General features: G+C 44.3%; 1 protein-coding gene across 1 annotated transcript in view; it reads left to right on the top strand.

Annotated features, from left to right (window-relative positions):
• LOC106628124 (uncharacterized) overlaps positions 1-17,251 on the top strand; it is a 30,841-nt gene that overhangs the window by 8,932 nt on the left and 4,658 nt on the right. Inside the window, exons 2-8 of the mRNA XM_088053901.1 lie at positions 1,713-1,772; positions 2,987-3,077; positions 5,467-5,535; positions 7,416-7,631; positions 8,537-8,611; positions 10,210-10,308; positions 16,768-16,871. Of these exons, the coding sequence (XP_087910027.1) occupies positions 1,713-1,772; positions 2,987-3,077; positions 5,467-5,535; positions 7,416-7,631; positions 8,537-8,611; positions 10,210-10,308; positions 16,768-16,871 (714 nt within the window). The remainder of the gene's footprint in view (positions 1-1,712; positions 1,773-2,986; positions 3,078-5,466; positions 5,536-7,415; positions 7,632-8,536; positions 8,612-10,209; positions 10,309-16,767; positions 16,872-17,251) is intronic.

Here is a 17,251-nt window from a genome sequence, read left to right as displayed (position 1 = left end):
GGAGTGCCCCTAGTAAATGAACTTGAGAGTCTTAGAAGAGACTGCCCATGGGAAAAAAACAATTCAGCCTTGCTAGCTACTAACAAATGTTGCTGGGTTTTAACAGAGAAGTAATTATTTTACCAATGTTCAGAATAACATAATTGTAAAAGATTATATTGTTTGCATTTGACAGCTGAGGGAGACAAAGGAGATTTTGACTAAGGTTATAATCTGAAGATGGTGGAATTACTGATATAACAGGCAGGGGTTTTGCCTCCTGCTATTGTGATGTTTTACTGGAAGACCCAGAATCAGTATTGTCTGTGTGCAAAGCCCACAATTTTGGGGGATCCTCTCCTAGTAACTGTGGAACAGTTGGGATGAACACCAGCCTGCTGGGTCCACATCCACCATGGGCTTGTCACTGGTCTGGAATTTCAAGCAAACACCTCCAGGGACAAAGCATTTGCCAGCATACAGGTGCCTGTCATGCACTTCAGAACTTTCTGAGACTTGTGAAAAATTGCTTTAAAATCCCCAAAATATCAAAGAGATGACCATTAGGAGTCTGAAGGACTGGAGCCCTGCTGGGTCTGATGGGGTGACACGTGGGCAGTCACCCACAGGATTTTATCTGCTGGTCATTAATCACTGCCACCGTGTCTCAGGGACAGAGGTGACCTGTGAGAGTGGGGAGAGGGAGGAGACAGGAGGAACCATCAGCTGGCTTCCCTTCCCCAAGTGGACTGGGCACCTGAATTCAACAGGGATCAGATGGGTTTTGCTCCAGGCACGGCTGCCTTCACCTGCCAGGGATCCCCTTGCCCCAGGCAGAGGAGGAGGAGGATGGATCAGGGATTAGGGTGACAGCCTGAGTCAGGCTCCCCTCTGGGAGATGTGGGTTCAGCTGGGCAGCCCAACAGGTCTGATGGGCTGAAGGAAGCCTGGACAGTACTGAACAGCAGCTGCATTGTACCAGGAGAGCAACCTGGATAAGTCAGAGAAGTGCCATACATCCAGGAACGAGCTGCTGTGTGTGTCCAGGGGAAACAGAGGCACCTGTGGAGGGAGCTTCAGCCTTGTCTTGGCTGCTGCTGGCTCTGCATAGTGTTCAGTGGCCTTTGCTGGCACAGCCCTTGCTGTCTCAGCTGTGGATTTACACCCTCCCATCCCTGTGGCTGGTGGCTGGCAATTGCCAGGGAATTCTGAGACAGCTGAGACATTAATTAAACTGTAAGTCCTTAAACATTTATTGTTTACTTTACTGGATCTAGGTAGGATAAAATCTATTCTTTTACTTGGTCAGATAAATTTGAGAGGGAACATAAGGTCCAGCCCAACTGGCAAACAAGAATTAAAATAAGCCTTCTCATGTCTATGCTGATTTTTTAAAGACAGGCTTACCCTATGTGAAAAACAACTTTGATCCTGGACAAATCTTATGATAAACCACAAATATGTCTGCTTTGGAATAAATATTTGTGGAGTTTTTGGATTTACATTCATAAAGGCTTAGCATACACTAATTAATTTGGAATAAATTACTCCAGTTGGAACAAGGCCACAAATTCTAGCCCAGATTTGTACAGGGAGTTGCTTAGCTGTATCTTTCAGACTATTATATGTATCATAGGAAGGTATTGAAATAAATGTATTTATATATATATTTACACATAAACACACATGCATGTATATGTATATAATGTGTTTTTTTTTTGTCCATCTCCTAGGTTCCAGTGAATGGCCATCTTATCACATCAGTCAACATCAGAGAGAAAAAGCTCCTCAAGGTACCAGCAAGAGCTTTAGAGTTTACATATTATCTTTCAAGAGACAGTTGTTTTAAGAATGTTCCTTTTTTTAAGGTAGTTTGTTCTTCCTTGGTTTGCTGCACCTAAGAGATGATGCAGGAAGATAAGAGCATGTCATTTTCTGGCACAGCCACACTGTAGAGTTTGTCACTGCCACCACAAGGGGGATGGTCTCATCATCCAAGCCCAGAATTGGGTGCTGGAATCTCCCGTATTTCCATTCCAGCTCTGGCAGGGACATTTCCTTGGGTCTGTTTAAGGGTTTTACCTTGAGCACTTGTGCTGGTGTGGAGGAAGAGGCTAATACTTTAAAGAGCCTCCAAGGCTTTTCCAGAAAGTTCCAAATTGCCCAGAGAAGCTGTGTCTGCCCCATCCCTGAAAGTGTTCTAGGCCAGGCTGGATGGGGCTTTGAGCAGCCTGATCTAGTGGGACGTGTCTCTGCCCGTGGCAGGGGGGTTGGAACTGGATCATCTTTAAGGTCCCTTCCAAACCATTCTGTGATTTTGTAATTCTAAGTGAGGAGCTGTCCCTGAGCCTGGGCACGGAGCTATATTTCTGGCAGGGGTTTCCCACTTTGGAAATGTCAAAAATCACTCTTTAAACTAGAACATTCAAAATGTATGGTTTAAGATTAGTTCTACTGTTTCATCAAGCTGTATGAAAATAGCCTCAGCTACTCCTGTGCCCTTTCAGATTAGTGTAAACTACAGATACTTTCATTAAAAATAGGCTGTTCCATGCTTTGAAATGGGGGGGGCGGGGGGGGAAAGAGTGGGCTGGGTTTTTTTGTTAAGCATTGGCAGCGTCCTAACTCTTGATTATAGCATTCCTGATTTTAAAGGAGGTAAATACTTTAGACTTTCCTCCTTAAGAGGAAGTGCATTAGAACTTAGGAACAATGAATGCAAATCCTGCTATAGAGCTGGTACCTGAATTAAAATGTGAACTTTCTAACCTAGCAGATAAGATTTGTAGGTCCAAAGCAGTAGTGTTTATTGGTTTGGAATTTGCAATAAAATCTGCTCAGGAAGACTTTTGCACACACTTAAGAGATTCCAGCAAGCCCTTACTCTCTCTGAGTATCATGGGTTGTCTCCATTCTGCAACTACTGCCCTGACTCTTTTTTAATTCCGGATGAAATGTAATAAATACCTGTTTTATCTTTCTGCTTTCTATCTCCTCTATACTGTAGCCTAAGAAGAAGAGGAAAAGTCAGTGCTCAGGCAAGGAAGTGTCAAAAGATCTGCTTTCTGTGGAAAAAGACAAACTTCAAGAAGAAGAAGGTAACAAAAGATCTGATTCTTCTGTTATCTGATGCATATTACCAAATAATAACATGGGATGAAATATGTCAAAAGGGAGGCCTTCTCTACTATTCTGGAGTTCTGTGTTAGTGGGGAAAGCTGCCAGTTTGAGAGTTATTGCTCTCAAACTGGGAGCTCCTTCCTATGTGTAACTACGTGGACAGGTGGTGTTGTGGTCCAATTTAATTACAGAGGAGTAGAGAGAACTAACTCTGTGAATAAAACTGATTGAAATCGGAAAGATTTGAATATACCCAAAAAACTTGATTCAAAGCAAACAAGCTTTGATGTTGATATAAAAAAAATGATATATTTAATTGTAGAGGAGGTGAAGAGAAAAAGAAAAGAAAGAAAGAAAAATAGAAAAAGAGGTGAGGGGGGGTACACAGGGGGGTGACAAAGATTAGAAACGTATCACCCCTCCATGGGTTCCAGTGACGCTTCGTTGTTTCCCTCCATCTGATCTTCTCGGTGGTGAGGGTCTCCTGCCTAAAAGTATAGAATCCCATGGATTAATATACATTTGGGCAGGTGGGAATGCCTATGTGCCTCCCCTGAGGGGGGCAGGTTTGACATTGTCCCTTGCAACACTGTGGATCTCTTGCATCAGGTGCAGTGCTCTGGTGCAGGGCCTGGGAACTCCTTTGGGAGGGGCCTCTGATGGGCTGTGACCCCCCCTCTGCTGTCCCTCATGTGGATGTCCCTTAGATGTGGCTTTCCTGGGGTGAAGGGGCCCTGCAGCTGAGCTGGTCTGCACCGCAGAGGATGGGCGCTCGTGCCTCTGGCCAGAGGTTGTGCCACACACCCAAAACCTCTCCTCCTCCCCCCGTTGGTGCAGGGTCTGTGTGAGCTTGGCAGCAGATAAACCTGGGGCTGTGGCCTCCACCTCAAAGAAGGTGCTGGGCTGGGCCGTGGGTGCTCTTCCAGATGCTTTGAACAATAGTGTCACTTTCCTTATCTCAAGTTGGCTTGGGTGGTTTAACTCACAGGTCAGAGTTTCAGACAGGAGGCCCATTCAGGGTGGGCTTTGGTGGTGGAGCTTCATTATGCACTTTTTCTGTAATGGGCAAAAGTCCTCCATAAAGATATTTAAGCCGTAAACCATAACATTTCAGTCTCTGACAGGGGCCATGTGCTTTCCTGTCACACTCCCAACTGTGTACACAGGGAGGGTAAATCTGCAGGTGAGGAAGGATCTCTGAAGTGGTCAGACCCAGTGGTCAGCGGGGTCCTTCTTCATGCTCTTCCCCTAATCCTGTGGCCTCTGCCATGCTGATACACAGATGGAGCAGCACGCTGTTGTGCCCATGACTGAGGCTGCTAAAGGTGCTGAGGCAATTCACAGCCAACTTGTAGCACGCCTGTGAGCAGAGCCAAGACCTTTGTTTGCAAGCAGATCTGCAGAGAAATCTGGCAGAGGCCAGCAAGGCTCAGGCAACTAGAATTTCACTGGAAAATACATTGCATCCCATAAGCCCCTCTCTGCCTCCCCCCACCAAGGGTTACATTGAAAACAACAAATTCTAAGCTTTTCTGGGCTTAAAAGATTACAGTGTGATTAGTGTGGTGGTGAGAGCAAGAGAAGCCCTCACTGCTGTTGGACCAGAGTCCTTCCTGGGGCCTGTGAGGCTGCTGGGGAGAAGGGGACACAGCAGAAGCTTTCTTCAAATTGATCTGTAATTTTTTGAATGGATGAGCCAGCTGAACTGTTTCATGTGTTTTTTTGGGATGCTTCATGTGTTTTTCAGAGATGCTTCAGAGAAAGGAAGTGTCTTGGTCAGCTCCAGGGGCTGTGTTTTTTCCTTCATTAGCCATTTTTGCCAGCCCCTCCTTTGACTTCTTGGGTCATGGAGAGCATGGATGGAGACAGGATGTGGCCCCACGGGTGTGAATGAATGAATGAATGTGTGTGAACCAGCTGAGTAGGAGAGGGTGTCCACATTGCAGAACAAGTCTTAGGGTATGTTCAGGGCTAGAGGAACCCAGTAATTGAAGCTTATTTAATGGTTAAGATTTTCATTAACTTCTCCCCACTGCCAGACATATAAGGTGGTTGATGCTCTGCTGTGACATCTCCCCCAAGGGAATGGGTGTCACATCAGGCTGACACACAGGACTGAAGAATATCTGCAGTTACATGAGTCAGGACACAACAGACAGGTCTGAGATGGGGATTTCTTACGTAACACATCTCTGCAGGGGAAGGAAGCAAAGGCTGCACACAGAGGACATACTGCACGAGTTCTGACGCCTCTTTTACAGCCAGCATCAGAATCTTTCAGATGGCTGCTTACCTTGGTGCTAAGCAGTAAAGGCAATGAAGAAAGTTCTTTGCTAGCTTAAAAATGAACTTTGCTCTGTGTTGTAGGAGTTTGGCAGACCAAGATCAGCAGCCGCGAAAAGAGACACTTAAGGAAGGAAAGGCTGAAACAAAAAGGTAAATGTACAGGCTCAATTCACACACCTGATCTAACTGGGTTTGTTGTCCCTCCCCACACCCCAGCATCTTTCTGTTTGCTCTATTCATCATTTGGCAGAAAAACCCATAAACATACTGAGGCTATTTACTTAAGAAAAAACAGCTTTGGGAGCTTTTACTTGGGAGATTGCCTTTTACTCTATGCTCTCATTAAAACACACAGCAGAGCACACAGCATTACCCACAGGACTTTGAAAGCAGATGTCTGTTAGATCGTAGATCTGCTAAAGGCTTGCTGTCACATGGGCTGGTTCCTTTTGGTGGCTTGACAGAAATTTTCTGATAATGGACATATAAAACCACGCATAATTTGCAATTCCAAACAGGTTCTTTAGTCCAGGATTGCCCAGACTAAAGAACTATAACAAGAATATACTCTTATCCTAATCAGATAAAATGAAACAACACTTTGTGTTCACTCTACATTTTTCCTCTGGGAATTTCAAGCTGTCTGCCATGCACTTATGCCTATATTCATTTCTGCCAATCGTGTTATATGTAATAACCACTGTATGAAAGCACATCATGGAATTAAGACATTTGGAAGTATTTTCATTATCTGTGATAAAATGATCAAAATCACCTTTAGGTTTATAATAGTAGAGTAATTTAGAAGCTAAGATAAGAGTTTGGATATTGGAGAGACGTAGCTGGATTGGGAGATGTAGCTGGATATATGTATGAGTTGGTACACTGCCTGCAATTCCACATGGAACCCGTGAGAAGGACAAGAAAGTGCAATAAGGCTCTTAAAGTGCTCTCAGATGCTCTATTAAAACTGAAGGGTAAGGGAACAGGAAATTTCACTAGAAAAATATACAGATACCTTGGGACCACTTTATCTATCATTTGGATTATATAGAGTGAAATATCAAAAGTTTAGATTTTTAACTCTTGGTTTATCAAGGGTCTTTAGCGGCTAGAGGTGCTGAGGTCTCCACTTTCTCTCCAGCAAAGTGAATGGATCCACATTTCTTTCTTCATGTAAGTTGACCCATTGTCATCAGTGGTGCCAGCTCCACATGCAGAAGCCCACAGGGTTTAACCCTAAGGTCATGCAGGTGTTAAGGGCTTTGCTGACCCAGGAAAGGGATCTCAGTTCACCAAGTCTCATTTGAAGCACCAGAAGTCTTTGGTGCAATCCTACAGCCTGGGCTGTGCAGGGTGCTGAACCCTGTGATCATGTTAGCAAGGCCTTTACAGAGTGGAGAGATCTGATCTTCTAGGAAGAAACCCTAACCCTGATGAGTGCTGCCTGCTGTTCCCTGGCAGGGGAGAAACAGCAGCATCACCAATAAGGTATATGAAGGTGAAGTTGATGTCAGCAGTGGTCTCTTCCTCACCAGAGCTCCAGAAAATGCTTTGCTATTCTGAAGGCTGGAGTCATAAAACATTTAAGGAATCCTTTGGAACAAAAATGTTGTAGATCACTGTAATTTAAAAAAAAATATTCATATGCCTGCACTGATTTTTCTCTAGCAGCCTTGAACTACCAACATCCAAGAGGTTTGGTTTCTTTTTTCTTGGAGGTCTAGCTGTTCTCTTTCTCTCCCTTCACTGCTCTGGGTCCCCAGCAGGACTCTGGAGGCCTTGAGCCTCCCCTCCAGGGAGGGATGCCCAAGGCTGCTGTGGCACTGTCCTTCTCACATTGGTGTTCCTGTTTTCCACTTCACTGTTCCATCCCAGGAGCTCTGCTTTGCTGTCATCATATCTGTAAATAATTTCAGTTGGAAAGAGTCTGATGGGTTTAGATCAGGTTTTGTTCTGTTGTCTCTCCTGTACAAACTCTTATAATTAAAATTAATGATGATCCTGTGGTAATGTTTATTCCCGAGAAGACCCCAGCAGAGCATCTCTGAGTAGCTCAGTGGTTGAGCCAGCCTTTGACTGGGATGAGAAGGGAGCAGTGTGGCCATTCACAGAGGACACCAGTGGTGGTGGAAAAGGTGCTTTCTTTGCCAAGGCAGAGTGTGGGACCGTGCTGAGGGGCTCCGGAGCCCTACGGGAAGAACTGGCACCCTCCAGGTCAGAAGACGATGTTTTCTCCAATGTAGGTGAGTATTGACATTCAAATATTGTCAAGGGGAAGCTTCACAAATTTCTGTGTCCTCATTGGGGTGCAGCCCCACTGACCTTCATCCTGCACACACAGTTTTGTCCACACCCCTTGTACCCTGCCAGGTATCATTTATTTCCCAGCAATGTGAAAAGAAGGGTCCTTATGGCAGGAATTCCTTGTGTTGTAGACTACCAGCTGGGTTCAAGTTGTTTTCTACTCACAGGTATTATTTGTGTCCTTTACTAAAGCATTGCCTTCTGAGGATGTTCACACCTGTTCAGAGTTAGGCTGCAAGGTGTATTTCAAGACAGGAGAAGGCAGGGTATTACTAAATAAAAAGCATTTGATTTTTACTACATTCTCAGTGATTAATTGAGCATGGTGGCTGAATTGAATGGTATATGAGGCCACATGGTGACTCACCTTCAGTAGCAGTAATCCAGTACTCTGATGATTCAGAAAATGCTCTTAAGATGCCCTCATGTGAGTTGTCTTCTCTGCAAGAGCCCTTTTCTTGCAAAGTATAGGTTGATGGGGGAGGACATTAGTACCATTTTTACTCTAATGCTTTCAAAAGGGCAAATTCCAATACATGATGACAGCTTCTGCCAGCAGTGTTGGGGCATCAGCTCAGATGAGTGAGGTATTTAAATCCAGAGAACTGCCATGCTGGTGTGACATGCACATTGAAAATCTGAGAGGGTATACATGGTGATGGGGCTAGACTCTCTCTGTCCATAAAGGTGGTTTCTCCTTGCTTGATGTTTGTCTAGCAACAGCAGTGGCTGTATTGGAATGAGGAGAACATGGAAGGGCTGTAATGAGCTTGGGAGTATGAGGTACAAACTGTGAACATAACATCAGATTTTGGGTTACTGTTTGTTTTCATTTTAAATGCAGGAACATGGGATATTGCAGATGTAAAATCCTGTCCTGTGACTTTTGGGACATTGTCAGATGTCTCCAGGGATTTAGGTGAGTGGCCTCTTGTTGTCCTTCTATAAGAATTCTTCTATCACTTTCTTAACTGCTTGGCTGAAAAGGACTCTCATTGATCACACATGGGTCTCCCCCCAGAGCCACATCTCATTAGTTACTCTCCTTGCAGAGCTTGCTTGCATCTGCAATCCAGCACACCAGTGTTTTAGGGAGAGACATCAGAACCTTTTACTGAGCGCTTTCCAAACTCATGTACTCATCTTGGAATAAATTTTAAAAAAAAATTGCCTCCCCTGCAAATTCTTTCTTTTAGGTTGACTCACACAGATGGTTTCTGTTGTGCTCTGATAACCAACAAATTCAGAGGATTTCAGACCGAGGGAGGGAGTGAATGTGCAGCTTGGAAAGGTTGTGTTAGAGGCTGCCTAGACAGCAGCTTCTCATCCAGCACAGTGAGGGATTTTCTGCTTGAGCCTCTCCATGCATGGCCTTGAGAAGGATGGAGCATCTCCTTGTCTTATATTGAGTTAAGCCTCGTTTCTGGCTTTCACTTTGCATCTTTACAACTGTCAGTCTTCACTGATTGATTGCAAGCACCCCTGGTTCATTCATTCCCTGCCTACCAGAAACTCACATTTGACTGAAACTTTAGCTGAATGATGAATGCAAAGTCTGGTCCTGAATCTGTTAGAGATGCTAATGACAAGCATAGATACATAAAGATATCTGTGCACAAAACGGTGTGTGTAATGTTAGCCAGAATGCTGAAATTGTCTCTTAAAGCCAGATAAGGCAATTAATTTAACACATGCCATATTTAACCATCTATTTTCCAACAGTGCCAGTGGATTAAAGCAGTTCCTAATGTATAAGTACTCAACAAGGAAAAATATTTTTTAACATCTGCATTTATGCAGCAAAAAATCAAACTGAAACACAACGGCATAAACCTCAGAGTTCATTAAGTGAAAGGAACAAAGGAAAAGTCAGAGATATGAAAAAAAACCCCCTGATTTATGAAAGATGTGAAGAATACCCTGGTCTGTTATGTACAGGCCTTAGAAATGGTCTAAGGGGAGTCATTCAGGGAGGTATGTGAATCCTACTGGTTGCTTTAGTTACTGAAAGTAATCAACAAAACAACCTTATCTTTTTCCTCCAGCAGCTCTTTCACCTGTGCTCTTTCATGGAACAATCTGGTAATTATTGATTTCTGTTAGCTTGAGCAGAAGCCTCCTCACTGAAGGTGGTGGGAGTTAGAGCTGGATACTCTGGATGTGGCTTTTGTTCTGCAGGAACTGCATCCCCCTCCTTAGGTCCCCAACGGAGATGTTCCAGAAGTTTACATTTCTGAATATTGTTAGTGTAGCCTCTCCTGAGTGAGTTGTTTTTAATAACTTATGCAGGTAGTGTCCTCGTTCAGCCTTTGTTAATAAATCCACTGTGATGAGAAGCATAGATTAACGTGTGGCTTAAATTACATAACATCCAGGCATCGTGACATAGCGAACAGACAGAGGCATAATTAATTGGTTTTAATAATGTGAATATATACCTATGTGATTATCTTTTAGGCTTGGGATTTGGGCTTTTTTTGGTTTAATTTTTTAATGAAAATGCTTTCCTATGTGCAGATAACATGAAGAGTAAATCATCTGAGGACAGTCCTTCCAAATGCTGTTGGCACGGCAGCTCGACTTTCTTCCCAGCAGATGATGCGTGGCGGGGGCAGGGTACGTCTCTTTGCCCTTCTTCTATAGACAAGCAAGTGCACCAATGTAGGAACTCACTTCATTCCCTAAGCCTCAGACATCAGGGTCCACTTCCCATGCAGCTCATTTGCTGATCAGGGAGAAATCCCGTGTGGATCTGGTTTTGAGCAGGTGCCCAGAGCTGCTGTGAGCTCTGTCAGGGCAGCAGTTGTCCACACGGAACCCTTGAGAACGGCAAGGAAGTGCATTTTATTTATATTTTCCCTCAGAAGAAAAACAAATAATGCAGTAGGTACAGCCTGTTTTGGTGCATACATACTGGTGCAAAGTGCAGTGAGAGTTCCTGGGCAGCAGCATCAGCTGTAGGGGGCTGTCTGCAGGCTCCGTGTCCTCCCTCCAGCAGCTGCGCTGCTATCAGCTGCGGGCAGATAAGCGGCAGGAACAGGGCAAGCACAGGGCAATCCCTCCCCATACCCTGCAGAGAGGGGGCCAGGGACTTCCTGAGCCAAAGGCAGCAGCATGGGCTCTGTTTCAAAAGCCCCACGTGTCAGCAATCGGCTCAGATTACTGAATTTGTGAAAGGAGTTCAAAGCTGCGTTTGGTTTCCATAGCTGAAGCATTGTGCTTCCCTCCCTGGCACTGTTGTGTGGGAAGGTGGAGCTGAGTGGGCCTTGTCCAGGCAGCTGCGGCCCGGGCTCCGCAGGGTGGCTGGGGAAGAGCCGTGGGAGGACAGGGTGCTTTTCAAGCTCTGTGTGCCTCTGCCAAGACTTTAAATTTCCTTGGAAATGCCCTGAACCCAGATGCAGAATACAACTCTGGTGCACTGTGGCAATTAGGATTTCAGTCTTTTTATGACTGGTAACGGGTGTTTTTTTAGTTTTAAAAGAAAGACAAGCATGGGTCCGGAGTGACTGGAATAATTTGGCATGAACAGTGTGGGTATTAGATGACCTTTTCTCTTTTGAGTTAAGTATTTCTGTATACCCCTGCTGATGGAGGGCATTTCCCTGCTCTTGCAGGAATGATGGCTGATGAGCTGAGCAAACTTCTTTGTGCTCTAGCTGTTCTGATTGCTTAACTGCAGGAGAACCCAGAGGGGTGGAATGCATTAAGAATAAAAGATTGTGGTTGTCTTGCTTCTCTGCCCAGCAGTAACTGAAGCTCTGCAGCAGATGCATCATTTTGGCCATGATTTTATAAATAGCACAGTTTACTTTAAAAAGACTAAAAACAAAACCCCCAACCCCGAGCCTTCCCTTCCCTTGGTGCAGTGTTTCTTTACCCCTGCATTGCTACAAAGGGTGCCTGGTCCTTTCCAACTTTGGAGCCCATCACGCCCACGTGGGATGAAGGGAGGCAGTGTGGGCAGCTCTTCAGCAGCGTTTCCTGGCACTACATTTAGCACATGTCAGACGTGGCACACTCTGGGTTTGATCTGCACTTGCAAAGCCAAGCAGAGCTCTGCTTTTGGAGTTCCATATCTGTCTGAGGGTAGAACCATAGGAGCAAATTCAGCATCTTGCTCCTGCAAATATCAGAGAAGAAGTGTTTGGAGGATTCTGTGTGTCTTACAGCTTGCTTTTTTGTCCTGGTAGTTTTTTTCCTTTGAATCATCAGACTTGATATTGATGCAGGGGAGTGGTGCATCAAGAACATGTATTCCCTGAATTTAGATGAGGTAATGGTTGGCATTAAGGTCGGCGCTGCAGGCAAAATGAACCTTAGACAGTTAAACATGGCCTGTTAGCTCTTGCAGGCTTGGGAACTCAGAAAAAAACGCCATTCATAGCCTATATATGAGCTGGAGTCATTTTATCAAATCCAGAGCTGTACATGTAATGAGTCTCTTTGTTCTGTGCTGGGCTGGTACAGCTGAAGGAGCTGGATGCTGGCCTCCTGCCTCTGGCCTTGGGCTGCCCCCTGCTCCACATTGGGTTATCTTTTTGTGAAGTACCAGCAGTAATAACACCCTCACAAAAGGCTTGAGGTTTAAGTGTTGGTACAACTGAAAGCATATATACACAGAGGGAGAGAGGGAGTTAGTGGTAAAGGGAACTGGGCAGTCACTTCTGGAATATTTAAAAGACTCTCAAGCAGGCTGATTTCCAAACAACACACTCCTGTGTTGACATTCATTAAAGATACATGCTGCTGGTGGTTAATTCTTAATTATTGTCATATCTGGAGTCCTGTATCCATTTCTGGGCTCCCCAGGATGAGACAGTCAGGGATATACTGGAGAAGGTCCAGCCATGCCTGTGTATGAGCACCTAATGGGTCATTGCCTAAGGTTGGCCCAGAGAGTAGGGAACAGGCAAATGGGTAAGAAGTGAATTTTCACTCATTCATAAGTGAAAGCTTTTCTTTATGGTGAGAGTGGTCAGGCAACAGAACAGTTTTCCCAGAGGGGTTGCAGACTCTTCACCCTTCAAAATATTCAAAACTCTGCTGCATTCCTGAGAAACCTGCTGTAGCTGAGCCCTCTGTGAGCCATGAGGTGGGACTAGACAACTTCTAGAGGCCACTTCCAACTTCACCGATTCCGAAATTCTCATTCTGTCATCAGTCATTGTCTCTGCATATTCAATCAATTCGCCCTTAGCAATCTAAGCCTTTGTTAGCTGGGGGCATTCGGTGTCTTGGAGTTGAAGCCACATGGTCTGCACTGATGGCTGCAGTCCCAGTAGTCCCACCAGCAGGCTGAAGTGGCCAGGAGGGAAGGGGGCCCCAAAATGGGAAGCTTTGTTCATCATCTTTTTTCCCTACTCATCATTATGGTTTGCATACTTTCCATTCCTTTCACAAAGAGAAAGAAAGGGGGCTGGACCTCTTTGGGTCCTGACATAATTCATCTTATCTTTGAGCCTGGGAAGTGCTCTACTTTCACCAGGTGCCTTGCTAGCTTCTTCTGCAGGGCTGTTCTTGATCCTTCTGCCTCTGCCTTGGAAGCTTTACTTGCATGTGTTTCCTAATACTCCCTTTGTGTACCTATGCCACACATCTGCTACTGCCCCTTTGGTGACTTTTATGTACTTCAGCTTTGCTGTCCCACAGAATGCATTGCAAACTGGCTGGTTTTGCTGCTATAAAACATGTAACTCACACATTGTGGCTGGCTAAGCTGTTTTAGAGCACTTGTGTCTGATTCCAAGGCAAGGGAATACTAATTTTATCCCATTCTTCCAAGTGAAGCGGACCTGTGCTTTGGCAACAGTGCAGTGCAGTCTCAGAAAATCCACATTCTGCTTTGCAAATGTAACATCTCATGACCATGAGAGTCACTTTTTGTCTGTGTCTTGGCATCCTCCCAATGACTCCTTCTTGACTGCCAAAGCAAATTTTCCCCATAACCTAAAAAAACTCCCACGTCTCCTGACCCTGTGTCTCCTGACTCCCAACCTTCCTTCTGTTCCAGAGTTAAAATCAATTTTAGTCCCTTTGTTTTATGGGAATCAGTAGCTTTTTTTTTCACTAAAAGAAGTCTTCAGTCTGGGGTTTATTTGATATTTTGCCTCTACTGAATTATGCTGAAGGAAGGTGCCAAATACGGGATTCCTCCACCCAGCTATTGACCTGTAATGCAGAAATTCAAGCTTTATACTGGAAATTATCTACCCATTTCAATTGAATGTATTACACTTAGTCTACAAGTGATGTCTTGGCAAGGATTTGGGTCAGGACTGTGTTCATAACACAGCACACTGCTGTTTGCAAAAGGATGGGTTTTCTACAGCAGCCTCAGAAAAGCTCAGTGCCATGGACAATATGCAGCCTACTGAGGGGTTTGCCCTGCCACACGAACCTCTCTTGAGTTTCTGCTGCCTATATTTTGGGACAGCATGCCAAGAGAAATGCTGGTAGATTAGAATCCAAATGTACAACTCTGGATTAGAAAAATTTTAATCCTCTTCTTGGTGACATAGACTGAGTTTTGCTGCAGTACTTTCCAGTTTCATTTTCCAGACCAGATAATTGGGTTCAGCCTGTACAGTACTGTACTCCACCCTATCTATCAGCAGGCACAGGGAACTTGCTGACTGTCCCCTTTGACCAGATCCTGCTGCTGTGGGGCCCTGTTTGCCTGCTCCCCAACACCCCTCAGGGCACATCTGTCTGCTCCCCGTCTGCCCCTCGTTACATGGAGAGGAGTTACTGGAGACCAAGGGCATTCAGGCAGTTGGTGCTGGGATGGACTTTCTGCCTGCAGAGTTGCTGGCAGCCTCCCTGATTTCTGAAAACACCTTCAGTGTTGTGCCTTTCAGGATCTAAAAGTGTTTTCATTGCATGGAGTACATGGAAACCACCTTGGCCTTGAAATGCACTTTGCAAATGTTTGCTGCCAACAGAAAAGTACAGCTTTGTCTGGGTGGAGTTTGCCGGAGGACTGGGGTGGGTCACAAGGAAGAACTTAGTTGGAAATGACATTTAACAGCTTTGCTTTTGTAAAAATGAACAGCCGGAATTGCCAAGGTGTTGGTCTGTGTTGGTGCTAAGAGAAAAATCACCTCTGTTGGGGCTAAACCCACATGGGGAGCAGGGGCATTTGCTGCTGCATGGCACATTCCTTTTAGTGTTTATGTTAACAGGAATTACTGATCAGTTTTAGCCTGTGAGAGAGTTGATGACCCAAGGAGAATCAGATTTAAAAATACTAGAGAATATTCAAAGTTTAAAAACACTGTGGGAGATGCCACTTTAGAAGGGAAATATGCTATACAACAGGAGAGATTTTAAGTCAGAGTTTTGGGATAAGTACATTTAATCAGAGCTTTGGGATAAGTACATTTAATCTGATTTCCCCATCAAATCCAGCAAATTTTGAAGAATCTTATATTGCCCTTAATTTTAGTCTGAGTTGATTTTAAACACCCCTGGGACACAATACTTTGGGAAGAGTAATTCTGAGATGAGGCAGAGTCACTGCTGTCTGGCCAAGTTTCATGCCCACATATGACAAGGGTGAGGAATTAACATAAGCCCATTGCAGGCAGTTTGCCATCAAAACTATTTTCATGTTTAGAAGGATATACATAAATGCACTTTTTGAGGTATCAGAAGTTAAAAAGGTGAAAACAACAGTTGTGACTTTCCATGTGTTAAGCTATGGTCTGTTTTGCTCGCACACCCGTGAGAGCAATCATCAGCAGAACTGCTGCCTTGCAGCTCAGGAGATTGAATTCTATTTTGGACTGGAATTTTATTGGGGAATGCATTCAAAATTAGTTGTTCCCTTTCCTTTTGAAGAAGGAAAGACATATCGTCTATATAGAGGGCATGGATTTTAAACTGAGAAACCTGAACAATGTTTATAATAATGTTTATAACACTTGGCAGCTAACTGGTCAGAGCAACTTTTTGGAAACAGTTTTCTTTTATCATTCCCAGCATGCTTTTGGTTTTGGCGCTGTTTCAAGTAGAAGTTTTTCCATCCAGCTTGTGATTTTTTTTTTTTTAAGAGAAGTAATCAGCTAAGAGCTATTATTATATGTTATGTTTTTAAAGTCATTCTTCCTGTTACAATAAGACTTAAGATTGTTACATTCAAATTGTTAAAAAATAATCAAGTAGTCCTTTCAACATCTAATGCTGATTTATCTGCTTTTTTGCACCTCATTCAGTTTGGTGAAGGAATTAAACTGGTCTGTTTTGCCTTCTTGACTGAGGATAGTCTGCCAGTGCTTTGTGGAGAGGCAGCTGAGGGCTTGCAGCCAGATTTTCAAAGGTACCAGATGCTGAATGATAGAGAAACCTAAAAGATTTTGAAAAGTTTTTTTCCCAGTTCCCATGAAATGATCAGAATTGATGCAGGGTAGGTGTTACCTAATTAAGGCCTATTTAGAGTTGTGTCTTAACAAGGTTTGGAAATCAGTGCCAGGATGGAATTTTTCTGGCTTACATTCAAGAAAAGAAAATAGAAAAAGAAGATGAAGTTGAGAATGTACTTGATTCTATTTTTTGTGAGAAAGAAAACACCAATGAGAGCAATAATGAATGCACAAATCCTTTGTTAATGTTACTCTTCCATATGAACAATTGCCCAGAGGATGGTGTGTTGCAGTGAATGGAAGAGCCTGTTGTGTCTGCCAGTGTTTCTGGATATACCTCAATCCTTCTTCATAAAATTAAAAGGAAATATTTGACAAGCCACGCTATTAGTTTTGTAAAGCTTGTTTTCTTGAAGTGCAGGCTGGAAGAGCTTTTGTTTTCGTATGTGCTTTTCTGCCCTTCTTTAATTTTACTCCTGTCTTGAAGAGTGCTGTCACTAATCCTGAATTGGCAATCAATGTATATGTCCTAATAAACTTTTAAAATAAATTTGTAAATGTTTTAACACATTTAAGACATGCATACATGCACATCCAAATAGCACATAGGCAAGCAAGAAGACATCAGGCATTTTTGCAGCATTTGTACTACTCATGTGAGGCTGGGAAGCAGTATGGATTTGAACATAACTCATTCAAATGCTTGCCCTAATAGGTGACCCATCAGTGATTGACCTGGACTCTGACTGGAAGGCTCCCACAGAGGAGTGGGGAAACTGGACTGGAGATGAGGAGCATCAGACAAGGGATGAGAAGAAGGTGAGGTAGTGCTGTTGATGGCCAAGGGAGGCCTGGTCCATGGGGTCAGTCTCATCCATGCTGGGGTCTCTAGTCCAGCCCTGGAACCAGGCTCCTTTGGTTGTGGAGGCTTTCTCATGCTGGGAGGAAGTGCCTGGCATGGTCCCTGCCTGACCTGTCTGAGATAGCTGGAGCTGGGGAGCACCCTTGCAGGAGGCATGAGATGGGCTGGGGGAAGCTGGCTGGTTCTGGGAGTTCACCATCCCCCTGGTATTGCTGTCCTAAGGAGCAAACCCTGGGTGTTTGCACCCTACTGCTGCTGACCTTTTCAGATACCCAGGACTTAAAAGAGGTGTGGAGTCCAGAGCCTTCTCAGCATCTCAGACATCCAGGACATATTT

The sequence above is a fragment of the Pseudopodoces humilis genome, chromosome 3 (genome assembly GCF_049639895.1).
Source record: "Pseudopodoces humilis isolate 2021_Gansu_Grassland_sample_001 chromosome 3, ASM4963989v1, whole genome shotgun sequence".
In the NCBI taxonomy this organism is placed as follows: domain Eukaryota; kingdom Metazoa; phylum Chordata; class Aves; order Passeriformes; family Paridae; genus Pseudopodoces; species Pseudopodoces humilis.
The sequence above is the reverse complement of the archived record's forward strand: the minus strand, read 5'-3'. Positions and strand labels throughout refer to the sequence as shown.